This window comes from Schistocerca piceifrons, chromosome 7 (assembly GCF_021461385.2).
Source record: "Schistocerca piceifrons isolate TAMUIC-IGC-003096 chromosome 7, iqSchPice1.1, whole genome shotgun sequence".
Lineage (NCBI taxonomy): Eukaryota > Metazoa > Arthropoda > Insecta > Orthoptera > Acrididae > Schistocerca > Schistocerca piceifrons.
This window is the reverse complement of record NC_060144.1, coordinates 51,501,253-51,515,021: the sequence shown is the minus strand read 5'-3', so window position 1 is coordinate 51,515,021 and position 13,769 is coordinate 51,501,253. Positions and strand designations below refer to the sequence as shown.

The 13,769-nt window shown below is 38.7% G+C and overlaps 1 protein-coding gene across 1 annotated transcript in view; it reads left to right on the top strand.

Moving 5' to 3' along the window:
* Positions 1–13,769, top strand: part of LOC124805414 (sodium- and chloride-dependent glycine transporter 1-like) — a 224,514-nt gene that overhangs the window by 31,487 nt on the left and 179,258 nt on the right. The window contains exon 3 of the mRNA XM_047265976.1: positions 2,998–3,130. Within this exon, the coding sequence (XP_047121932.1) occupies positions 2,998–3,130 (133 nt within the window). The remainder of the gene's footprint in view (positions 1–2,997; positions 3,131–13,769) is intronic.

Here is a 13,769-nt window from a genome sequence, read left to right as displayed (position 1 = left end):
CACTGTTAAATGTGAAAATTTTGCAGTTTGTACCCTTTCCCTGAGAGTATGTATAAAACTGTGATGCAAAGAAAATTTATAAAATTTGGATACTTTTGTACATCAATATACCAGCTTTGTGACCGGCTGTTTCATTTTCGTTGGCTGTGAAGTACTAGGCTCTGCTCAGAGGAGAGGAAAGGGGAGGGGAGGGGAGAGGAGATGTTTCTAAGCATAATGGTGCTAATTCCTCAACTTGTATCTTAAATTTTTTTATGTTTAATTTTTATATTTCCCTCCATTCTTTAATATTTAAATTTACCACCATTCACCATCTTTAATATCTTGCCATTCATCATCTTTAAGTTTTAACTTTCCCACCATGTGCCTTCTTTATGTTTTAAATTTCTGCCCTCTGCCAGCTTGATAAGTTTGTGCATTCGTTATGACTGATAATGTCATGCAGTCAAGGTCACTGATTGCATCATAAAAAAATCCGCTCACAAGCCCTGAAGCCAGTACCTGTAGATCTGCACCCAGGGCTGAGGGGTGTGCAAGGGTCATCCTGGCTTTCCTACGTTACTAATTTCAGATGTACCACGTGGACAAGGAATTGGAAACTACCCTCATACAAAATCCTTACCACTTACAACAGATATAACTCACAGATAACACTCTCTATGAACAAGAAAAGAGCTAATGTAACCACTTGCTACTTTCCCGCTATTTTTTCTAATTTCAAAATTAACATTTATTCTTTTTTATTCATATAATTATGTGCATTTGTTTCATCTGTTTACTCTAAAAGTTTGTTAAAATCGTGGTGCCTCTACAAAAGTGTACATCAGTAAAATTTTAAAAGAACATAAAATCCGTTTTTACTATATACAAGACAGAACGACATTTGCATAAAATTTGATATGTTTTCAGAGGTTTTAGTAACACTGTAATTTTCCTGTGTATGATCACCATACTCTTTTTGCATTTTTTTCCGCTTAAAATCAGTTTCATTATCAGATTTTTTCTTTAACTTATATGTATACCCTACAAAATAATCTTAAATTATTTTGCAGGTTATTTCTATTGTTATATTTCTATGTTGATGTTTTTATATTTGTGTCAAGTTAACATCAGTATGCTTCAATAAACCAAACTCAAATTTAGAAAAAACTACTAAAAATTGCTTAAAATTACCAACATCTCCATCAAGTATCTCAAGCAAATGTGTTATTATATAAGTAAAAACAAAATATATCAGAAATGTATATAAAGCACGCAGGATTTCAGAAACAAAGGTCATGTGTAGACCAAATATTCTAATCTCAGTTATGTAATCCAACACTAAACACTGTCAAAACAGAGTGTGTAATCCCTTTTGTTGACTTTACAAAAGAATATGATTCTGTTGATAAATTAACCCTACTTCAGCATTCTATGTATTCAGTGTTGATGATAGACTGACAAATTTATTCAAACAACTTCTCACAAGAATTAAATCTAAAGCTAAATTTCTCAATCAAATTTCAAAACCATTGAAAATGAAAACATGGTGAAGGCTGAGATATGGACTGCCACTCTTGCTCTTAAAGTATTGAAAAAATCTTCCAGGAATGCAAAAAGGATCTATGAGAATCTGGAATAAATCACAAACTAGAATTAGGATTAAAAAAGAAAGGAGTCCAAATCAACTACTTTACTTTCAGAGATGACCTAGTGAACGTGGTCAAAAACATAAATTTATTCATTCTTCAGAAAAGTCTTCCTGGAAAAACTACAAGCCATACAGGCTGGAAATGTCCACTTCCAAAACAATGTACATGCTCTTGGATGCTCTGAAATCTCTATAAACTGACCTCGAAGGGATCAACAGTACACAATAATTCAAATGTTATGGAGAAATTATTCAAATCGATAGATTAAATTAATCAGCAAGTAACATCATAGCCAAAAAGTTTAAGACTACATATTAACTCTCCAAAGAGATCTACAACAACAAAAATCAGTCTCCATAAATGCAAAAATTGGGTATTCCATCATTCAAATAAGTATTCTGTGCCACAGAATTCATTACTTTTCTCACAGAAAGAGAGAATGGGGCAAAGTAGATTATTAAACAAATATTCTAGTATTTATAAACAATAGGAACAAAATAGGGTCAATGAAACACAAAAGGGCCCATATGAAGATAGTATTTCTCACCAGGATATCTAAAACAGAGAAATCTTTAACAATGAAATTAATAATTTTGAGGGTTTTCAATAGAAAGAAAATAGTAAGTGCAAAAGAATCTTCTCTGATGAACAGAGGTAAAAGCAGAGTATATAAATAAATGAAAAAATTTTGAAATAAAGGAACACAACCAGAAATAAGATATTATAAGTCATTGTTATACATGGTTCGTGCTTGACAGAATTTGACAAAAAATATTTTCAATAAATTTGTGTGTGAATTACTTATTTTTGTTTAGGTATATGTGTATAAAGTTATATCTTTTCCTTTTTGTACCAAATATTTACTATTTATTGCCTGTAAATTTTAATGATCTAAAAACTAAATGAAAAATTTTAAATAGTTTTTTCATTTTTAAGTGAGCTATTCTTTGTGTGTAACATTTTAAAAATAAACAGGAAGTGACAGCTGGTAATTTAAGAAAAATTATATCCACATTCTTTAAACTTCCCTAATTTGCCAGATGAAATGAATTGCGCTATTACTTGTTAATAAAATATGAACGCAACTGAGAAAATGAATCAGCTATAGATTAACATTTGCATTGTTATTAGAAAAAATGAACAATGATCATGTAATCATATATTCAAGGAGTATCTTAATCTTTAAGACAGTTTCTCTTCAAATTCAAAGCTGTTCCTCTGTTTCTTCTTTTCTGTGTTTCCTTCAGCTATCGACTACAAATAACTGACGTTATGTGTGTAATACAATTAATTTTTCGCTTTATTTAGATGCACTTATTCCTGAAAAATATGGCAGATGTTGTTTTAATGTCTGTCGTCATTTCAGAAATTATGTTCTGGGGCTATCGGATGGCATTGAGTACACTGGTGAAGTTCGACTGTCCATGGCGACATGCCTTCTGATGGCGTGGGTAATTGTCTTCCTGTGCCTGTGCAAAGGGGTGCAATCGTCGGGGAAGGTATGTATGTGTGAAATGAAACCCAGCCCCTCAGCATGATTACCTGTTTTCTGTAGTTAGTACTGTAATTTACAGTCAACTGCGAAGTATTCTATTGTAACATTCATTTCTTTCTTAAGGCCACAAAATATCGGCAGAATACTGTATTCTGATGTCCTTGTGTATTTCAAGCATGAGATCATGAATATAGATTATTATCACCAAAATAAGAAAACATTTCAGAGAAACGTATAGGTACTTAAATATGTTGTTAATTAACTGCAAGTATCGTACCAAATGTTCCGATATTTTTTTTATTTGTTAGCGATAAAACCAAATATTAAATATCTCATACCTCATACGTATCCTCGAGTACAGTGTAGATATAATGTTCATGACGAAATTTCAAAAACTGTACACATAAAAGGGCAAGAACAACGTAACAAGTGACACAGTATGTGAAAGTGATACTTTCAAAGCTTGTTCCAATGTTTATGAACGTTCTTTGTGTCCACCCTCCGTCACGTAACTTCTGTTTTCAAGCTTTTTGCGACTTCAGTTTCATCGTGATCTTCATGACGCTCTCGCATGGGTCAAACAAATCCGCGACGATTAGTGCTGCTGCTGTATACATTCAATATCCCCCATTCGTCCTCTCTCGTAGGAATCCCACAAACTTGAACAATATCCATGAATGTTTCATAAGCAATCCCCTTCACAGCCTGATTACATTTCCATAATATTCTAATAATGAACCAAAGTTTGCTACTTGCTTCACCTGTGACTAGGCCTTTGTGATCATTCATTTTAATATCTCCCCAAATTGCCCCACTCAGGCACTTTTATGAGACGAGTGATCACAGCTGCGACTCACTGATATTTTAGTCGTTGGATACTACGTTTCTCTGTTTTGTAATATGCAGCATTTTAAGGTTCCTAACATTTCAAGCAAGATTCCAGTCTTCGCATTACTTTGAAATCTGATCACGATCTGACAATACTTTTGCAGCTTTTTTCAGACATGTCGTTACCGGTAATTGCATCATGTGCTCATTAATATAGTCATGAACAGCAAGGATCCCAGCACTCGTCTCTGGGGCACACCTGCATTAACTCTACATTTCTCGATGACTCTCCATCCATGATAACATGCTGTGTCCTGCCCACCAAGAAATCCGCAACACAGTCAAAAATATCGCTAAATACCCCATACGATCGTAGTTTCGATCATACGCAATACTGGGTCTGCATTACTTCCTTGGCCCATGGCTTTCAGGATCTCATGTGAGAAAAGCGGAAGTTGGGTTTCACAGGTTAAATGTTTTTAGAATTCATGGTGGTTAATGTGAAAGAGATTATTCCGTTTGAGACATCATATTACATTTGAGCTCAGAATCTGTTCCAAGACTCTACGACAAACAGATGCCAAGGATTTTGGACATCCGCCACGTTTCTTGTAAACAGGTGTGACCTGTGCTTTCTTCCAACTAGTGGGTACGGTTTTTTGCTGTACGGATCTGTGGTATGTTACGGTTAAAATAACAGTGAACTCATCTCCAAATCCTGCATAGAATCTGATCGGGATTCTGCCAGTTCCTGGAACTTTGTTCAGTTTTACGTCGTTTTCAGTTGGCTAATTTCTATTTTATTCACCTTTGAAGCAATACTCCTGGGTTTTCCTTTGTAAAGAAACATTTAATAATACAATTCAGCATTTTTCCTTTTGCTTTGCTACCCACGTCCATAAGTCTCTGGACATTAACTTTTGTGACCCAAAGGTCTATACATATGCTTAAAAATTCTTTAGGTTCTGTGAGAGATCTTTGAATAATATTCTGGTGTCGTAGTCGCCGAAGGGTTCACACACTGCTCTCTTGACAGCTAAATGTATTTAAGTCAGCGGTCTCTATCTATGGTCCTTGACTTTGTTTTATATTTGTTACGCTCTAGTCTCTGTTCGTTTGAAAGTTTATTTACAATGACTGTGTACCATGGAGAATTACTCCCGTCATGAACTATTCTAGTAGCTTCAGTCTATCAAGTGACTGATAAACCGTTCTTTTAAAACTGAACAACAGTAATTATTCTATCTGCTCCTGTCCAGAGCTAAATACTTCCAGTTCTTCATTGAGATATGTCATTACTGTCACTTTATCAGTTAGCTTTCTACTTCTTTTAGTTGCCCTTTGTACTTTGGTTATCACTATTACCATAGCTGCCTCTTGGTTCTATGTGGACATCCTCAGAAAGGTCAGGTTTGTCTATTGCGATTAGATCGAGTGTATTTCCATCATGAGTTTGATTCCAAACTAGATGTTCTAAGCAGTTCTTAGAGAAGGTATTTAATAATGTTTCGCAACATGTCTTGTCACGACACCGCTTAAAGCACTGTAATTTTCCCAACTGATTATTTATTGAGTTAGGTCTCCTCTGATGAGCACAGTATAATTGGGGAAGTTACATACCAGCTAACTGAGGTTACCTTTGGGGGTGGGGGGTGAGTCAGGTGATCAGTCAAAAGATTCAGTGATAATTATATGCCCACCCTTGATACTGAATCATGACTAAACAGTCTCCCACGCAGCTTCAATTTCTATCTCAGTAGATTTGAGTTACTTGTCTACTGTGACAAATACATTTCTCATTAGCCTATCCCTTCGATACATACAGTTAAATTTTTCCCCACAATCTCATTTCTGGTTTTAACCGGCTTTCTGTACCTAACATTATGTGAGTTTCATTGCTTTTTAGAGCGTTTCAAATTATCGGACTTTTGCAAATGATCTGGCAGTTAACAATTAGGATTTTAACGCTTGGGGGGGGGGGGACGTTTCTTTGGATTTTACACTAATACTTTTCAGTTTCCAACAGCTTTCGTTACATGGGAGTACAAAAAAAAAAAAAAGTTTACACCCCACATGCACTCAACTACTTTGGCAACAACCTCTGAAGTGTAGTGCACAGCGGAACCGTTTACTGGGATTGTACAGTTCTCAACACTACAGTGCAAGTCTAGCAAGTTGCAGCCTAGATTGTCACAAAATCTTTGATGTGTTCAGTTCAAGTCTTCCATTCGAATCAGAACCAGAAAGCAACGATGCTGCAGATTGGTAGCTTCATTGACAATCTGTGACTGAGGCTGGGACAGCCTCTTCAATATGTTGAATGAGGCTCCCAGACACACAAACACACACACACACACACACACTCACACACACGCACACATATACAATGTGCACCTGACTATCCTTTCCATACCTTGCTGCCATTTTCCTGAGGGGTACCATTACAAACCCTACGTTTAAACTGCTCATGATGAATAGACCCCAATCCTTTTGAATTTGCCTCTCTTTGCTAGGGAATGCAGCATGTTTCCCAACAAGTGAAGTGAGTTTCACTGGCTGAGTTTCAGTTCAGTGGAAGACAGCATCTCAGACTTGTTTTTAGGAGGATAGGTGTAACACTCTCCAACACACAGAGCCTAGACTTACACTTGAGATGCCAATTACAGGAGGCAGTACCTACAGGATACTTGGTATCTGCTGAACATGAAGCTCAGTAGCCCTCCAGACACACCCTTTTGTAGCAGCTTCATCACTTGACAGTAGCCAAGGCGATTTCCAGCTGCTTACAAAATATCAACTAACTCATCCCATGCTCAAGAACAGCATCCACAGTGGGGCTGCGCTGTGGCTGATGCAAAACAAATATCTTTAAACTAAGATTCCTGATTCTCATTTAATTTTTGTGTCTATTATGCCACAAGAACTTAAGTGATCAACACTCAAAAAGAAATTTCTGTTATGACAACCGGAAAACCTAGGCTAGTAGCTATTCATTTACTGAAATCTTATTGAGGTTACCCGTATGTTCTCTAACAAACTCAAAAATAAAATAGCGTTAACTTACAGTAAGCACAGATAAGACAAATCTAAATGCAACATGGCATGCTAGTTACAATAGTTACAATATGTGATGCGGGAACTGTACGTGACAAATCTTGTTTATGCGTGGTATGTTATGAACAAAACTCGTAACTTCTGAAAATTCTCAAAAATATAGATTTAGTTGCATAGTTTTACACCGAAATTTGGGGTGAATGTCCTTTTTTTAATCTGGTATATTAATGCAAAAAAATGTTTCAAGCACAGGAACACATAAGCATATGAAAACTCTCAAAAATATATTTTTTCGCATAAATAATCAACGAAATTATGAAATAATTGGTCTTGAATGATGATACTGTTGACAAAAGTTATAAAGCACAGATTAAGTTTACAATTGACAGTGTATTACGAATTTTGCACAGCATTTTCAGATGTTCGAAATTACACACTAAATCATGGTACACACAAGTCTGGACATTGCCAATGGAAGATCATGTGAAAACTACACAAACGATAAAATATTAAAATCTAGAATTTCTGATCAGACGTTTCTGGCGCACGTGGGTTCACAGAAACGAAAATCCGTAAATTGACTTTTATATGTAAATAAGCATATGACATATACGAATTTTTTACTTCGCTGAATTTGTAACATCCTTCATCCTAAAGAGCGAAAGGCGAGCAGTGAGTGCAGCATCAGTTTGTCACAGTGAAGTTCGGAAAAATGGTTGAACACCACCAAAGCACATCTTTCACTTGTGGTACTGTTTGTTCAGTTTTAGATGTTTATAATTCAGTGAGATACTGTAAAAATGAACATATTATACATTTTGACTATTTTAACACCTCGATGAAATAAATATAGTTTCATTATTATTTTATTTTGTGGAGGTTACACACACGAATGCAACAGTAACTGAATTGTGAATAATGAAGTAAGGCACTTCTATTCAGCTCATTTATTGTAAATATGTGACGGAAGATTGACAAAATACTGTTACAGAAAAATAAAAAAGTAACAAATATTTATTTAGATACTTCTTATAGACACGTTCCTGTAAGAAACAGTGTAGTGCAACTGTGTGAGTTAATGTAACTTACCTGCCTACATGAAAAGTTTTGGAGCCCATAAAAATTGCAAAAATACAAAACGAACTTTCACTTCCTATGAAGCCAATTTCCGGTGCTGCCAACAATAAAAATTAATATTCCCTTTCAAATTTACAGGTTGACCAACAGATGTCACAAAAAATACCTTGTCAAATGACACCAAACTACTTCTAAAGTTTTGTTTCTTTTCACCGCAGTGTTGCTGTTCGCTACAGTGTACGATACTGGTACTTAGTTTCAGAGACATTTTAGAGTAGAGAATGTTGAGAAAGATCCCACCAAATTTTACTCCTTTTTGAAGTCCTACGTCTCAAAAGGAGCAGCCCCATATTTTACCTCTCTTACTTCGTCATTTACTTTTGGTTTTGGTCCTGTCACATTTTGTACAGATAAAGAACAAGTCAACAGAAAAAAAGAGGAGATAAAAAATATTAATAGAATATACTACAAGTCACTGTGGAGAAGTTGTAAGGTTAATACAAATGACTTTGCTAGTATAGTATCAGCGATACGATTATTACAGTTTATTTCCGTATGTGATTTCTATAATACACGGCGAGTATAAACGATTCATTCGTTTTCAAATCTCTGTAGTTTCCAAAGTATTACGTGTACAAATAAGAGTGATGCATTAATAGAACCGTAAACCCACGAGTTTCTATTTTGCACTCGACAGACTTTCTATGAGTTTCCCTCTGGCCACACGACACGTGTCCAAGTGGTAGTCAAGATCGTTCCACACTTCATGTAGCAACATTCTGTCAACGGTCGTCATCATAGCATGCATTATCTGAGCTTTTCCCGAATTCTTGCCGTGGGAGAACGTAAACGCGGTCCTTAATGTACTCTCAAAGCAAGAAGTCGCAACACGTTAGGTCAGGCGACCTGGGAACAAGCGATCGGAACCGCATGTCTTCACTACACCCAGTCCAGCGATACGGAAGTTCGTCGTTTAGGTACCGCCGAACATCGATGCTCCAATGAGGGGGTGCCCCGTCTTGTTGGAAGATGAAATTGTCGGAAGAGGTACCTGCCACAGTCGTCTCACAAAGGAAAATAGATCCATATAGCTTCGTTTGTGATATTGGACCGAAAACACTAGCCTTCGGCGAATCTTTTTCATTTGCCACAATTTCATAAGCAATTTCCGTGCCCCACGCTCTCACATAGTCGCGATTAATCTTTCTAGATAAAAAGGAGATTGCTTCGTCAATGAATATCAGCGTGGAAGCGAAATGTTGATCCTCAAGTGCTATTTGCATTGCGATGCAAAACTGAAGACGCCGGCCATAATCTTCAGGCTATAATTATTGCACGAGCTGCAAACGGACAGTTTGAAATGTAACCGCCGTCGCAAAATCTTCCACACAGTTTGCTAGGGTATTCCAAGTTCGTGACATGTGCATACTGTTGATTTTCTTTCTTTTTTTTTGGAGGGAGGGGGGGCGGGGGGCCGACAAGGAAGGAGGGCAGCGTACGAAGGATTCCTTCCTTCAGCCTCTCCACGGCTGCATCCGGCACAGTTAGTCTAGAGATACTTCTCTGTTTACCTCAGTTGTTGATACCAATGCGCAATGTTCTGTTTACATGGCAGTTGTTTTCCGTAATTCCTTTTGAATGCACACTGCACTGTTGCAACAGATAAAGATCCCTCATATTCCAACACACAAAAGCTCTTTTCTTGTTTTGTAGCCATTTTGTCAAGGCACTACAGTCATATAGCCAACTGGTGGGCAACCATGAAAACTCGGTGAACTTACGGTTCTGTACATGCATCAGTCATATTTGCACACAAAATATTTTGAAAAATATAGAACTCTGAAAACGAATGAATCATTTAAAGTAGTCTTGTCTATCAAGCAATTTTACATTATAAAATTCCGCTTCATTCAGTGACGAATCAATTTACAGGGTAGAAACTGTGATACGTCAGAAATGACTTCACTTTTTTATTTTTTTATCTTTTTTGTAACAAGTTTTCTCCCTTTATTGGCTTGATTTTGTTAGAAAGACGTTTGATTATACAGAGTGGTCAAAAACAGTCTGAAAAACATGTAAGGCTGTTGCAGGATTGCGCCGAGAAATAATTGTTAAGAAAAAAATTTGGAACGTTGCGCCGTTCCGAGGTAATTAGGATTGAAGTTAGATAAATAGGTCGTTTCGCGTGCAGATTCAAGCGGCCAGCCAGATATTTTGTGTCCGTTGTTGTCATAGCGCAGATGGCAGCGCAAGAGACTGCTCAGCCCTTAGCTCGGACTCGATCCTCACTGCTGTCCCATGTCCCATTCTTATATCGCTCTCTTGGTCGGTTTTAGAAAACTAAACAAGGTACATGTTTGGCGACGCCGTCTCAGGAGGGCCGCTTGAATTTGTGCCCACAACGGCCTGATTGCACAGCATACTCTGTAACATCCTTACAAACTTTTCAGACTTCTTCTGACCATCCTGTATAATTGAGTTCCACTATGAAGGACACTTTTCCAACATGCAGATGTTCTACTGTGGACGACATGAATGTTATTGCAGTTTCTCGTTCTGTGATAATGCACAGAGCTCTTTTGTTGGTAACTGCCATTTGACAACTCATTTTTGTTCTACAATACCGGTACGTAATTTGTACTAAGCGGACACTTTAGGAAGAGCCCTTAAATGACAAAAAGTGATGCATCCGAAAATCTTTCCATTGTTAAAAATTTAGGTCATGACCGAAAATAAACGTTCACTGAATATTTCAAATATGTTTACCTTGGTAGCCTTGGATTTCATTGTATACTGACGAAAGAAATTTTTATATTACTGTTGCGCTTCAAAAATTTTTTTTTGTTCAAGAGTACTCACTGAAGCGCCAAAGAAACTGGTACAGGCATGTGTGTTCAAATGCAGAGATATATTAACAGACACAATACGGCGCAGCCCCTATATAAGACAAGAGTCTGGCGCAGTTGTTAGATCGGCTACTGCTGCTACAATGGCAGGTTATCAAGATTTAAGTGAGTTTGAACGTGGTGTTATAGCCGGCGCACAGCATCTCCGTAGTAGTGATGAAGTGGGGATTTTCTCGTAGGACCATTTCACCAATGTACCAGGAATATCCTCCTCCCATGAACCACAGACCCCGCCATTGGTGGGGAGGCTTGCGTGCCTCAGCGATACTGATAGCCGTATCGAGGTGCAACCACAACGGGGGGGGGGGGGGGGGGGATCTGTTGATAGGCCAGACAAAGGTGTGGTTCCTGAAGAGGGGCAGCAGCCTTTTCAGTAGTTGCAGGGGCAACAAACAGTCTGGATGATTGACTGATCTGGGCCGGCCGAAGTGGCCGCGCGGTTCTGGCGCTGCAGTCTGGAACCGCGAGACCGCTACGGTCGCAGGTTCGAATCCTGCCTCGGGCATGGATGTGTGTGATGTCCTTAGGTTAGTTAGGTTTAACTAGTTCTAAGTTATAGGGGACTAATGACCTCAGCAGTTGAGTCCCATAGTGCTCAGAGCCATTTGAACCATTTTTTTTGACTGATCTGGCCTTGTAACACTAACCAAAACTTCCTTTCTGTGCTGGTACTGCGAACGGCTGAAAGAAAGAAAGGGGAAACTACAGCCGAAATTTTTCCCGAGGAGATGCAGCTTTACTGCATGTTTCAATTATGATGGCAGCCTCTTGGGTAAAATAGTCCCGCATCCGGATCTCTGGGTAGTGACTACTTAGGAGGACGTCGTTATCAGGAGAAAGAAAACGCGTTCTACGGGTCGGAGCGTGGAATGCCAGATCCCTTAATCGGGCAGGTAGGTTCGAAAATTTAAAAAGGGAAATGGATAGGTTAAAGCTAGGTATGGTGGGAATTAGTGAAGTTCGGTGGCAGGAGGAACAAGACTTCTGGTCAGGTGAATGCAGGGCTATAAGTACAAAATCAAATAGGGGTAATGCAGGAGTAGGTTAAAAATTAATAAAAAAAAGTAGGAATGCGGGTAAGCTACTACAAACAGCGTAGTGAATGCATTATTGTAACAAAGATAGACACAAAGCCCACGCCTACCACAGTAGTACAAGTTCATACCCCGACTAGCTCCACAGATGATGAAGAAATTGAAGAAATTAGGATGAGATAAAAGAAATCATTCAGATAGTTAAGGGAGACGAAAATGTAATAGCCATGGGGGACTGGAATTCGATAGTAGGAAAAGGAAGAAAAGGAAAAGTAGTAGGTGAAAATGGAATGGGGGTAAGGAATGAAAGAGGAAGCCGCCTGGTAGAAATCTGCACAGAGCATAACTTAATCATAACTAACATTTGGCTTTAAGAATCATGAAAGAACATTGTATATGTGGAAAAGGCCTGAAGACACTGGAAAATTTCAGATAGATTGTATAATGGTAAGACAGAAATTCAGGAACCAGGTTTAAAATTGTAAGACATTTCCAGGGGCAGATGTGGACTCCGACCACAAGCTATTGGTTATGAACTGTAGATTAATTAAAACTGAAGAAACTGCAAAAAGGTGGGAATTTAAGGAGATGCGATCGGGATAAACTGAAAGAACCAGAGGTTGTAGAGAGTTTCAGAGAGAGCATTAGGGAACGATTGACAAGAACAGGGGAAAGAAATACGGTGGAAGAAGAATGGGTAGCTTTGAGAGACGAAATAGTGAAGGCAGCAGAGAATCAAGTAGGTAAAAGGACGAGGGATAGTAGAAAATATAAAAATGCAGTAAATGAAGCAGGCAAATAGGAATACAAACGCTTCAAAAATGAGATCGACAGGAAGTGCAAAATGGCTAAGCAGGGATGGCTAGAGGACAAATGTATAAGAGGCGTTCAAAAAGAAACGAGCCGGAGGCATAATTACAGAAACCAGTACCTGTATGTTAGAAGTACTGACCCTGGCTGTTGAGACACTTGTCCTACTGTGACACAAGGCTGTGAATGGCTGTCTCATAAAGTTCCCGGGGCTGCGACGCGAAACAGTTCCGCACGTACAGCTGGACGTCATCGTCCGAGGTGAATCGTTTTCCCCTCAGAGCCTTTTTAAGGGGACGAGGAATAGCGTAATGACAGGGAGAGAGGTCCGGACTGTGTGGAGGGTGGTCGAGAACCCCCCCCCCCCCCCATTTGAATTTCTGCAGGAGTGCCGCGACTGTGTTGGCCATATGAGGCTTTTCATTGTCGTGGAGCATAATGACCCCACGAGTGAGATCGCCTGGTCGTTTTGATTTGAGCTTGGCGAAGGGTGGTCAAGGTTTGCGAGTAACGCTGGGCGTTCACTGTTGTCCCGTGCTGCAGGAAGTGAATCAGAAGGGGGGCATCATGGTCAAAGAAGCACGTCAGCATAACATTTTCTGCACTCTTGTGGACGACGACGTCCAGCTGTACGTGCGGAACTGGTTCACGTCGCAGCCCCGGGAATTTTATGAGACATCCATTCACCACCTTGTGTCACAGTGGGGCAAGTGTTTCAACAGTGAGGGTCAATAATTCTAACATACAGGTACTGGTTTCTGTAATTATGCCTCCGGTTCGTTTCTTTCTGAACGCCCCTTATAAGATGTAGAGGCATATATCATTAGGGGTAAGATAGATACCGCCTACAGGAAAATTAAAGAGACCTTTGCAGAAATGGGAACCACTTGTATGAATATCAAGAGATCAGATGGAAAACCAGTTCTAAGCAAAG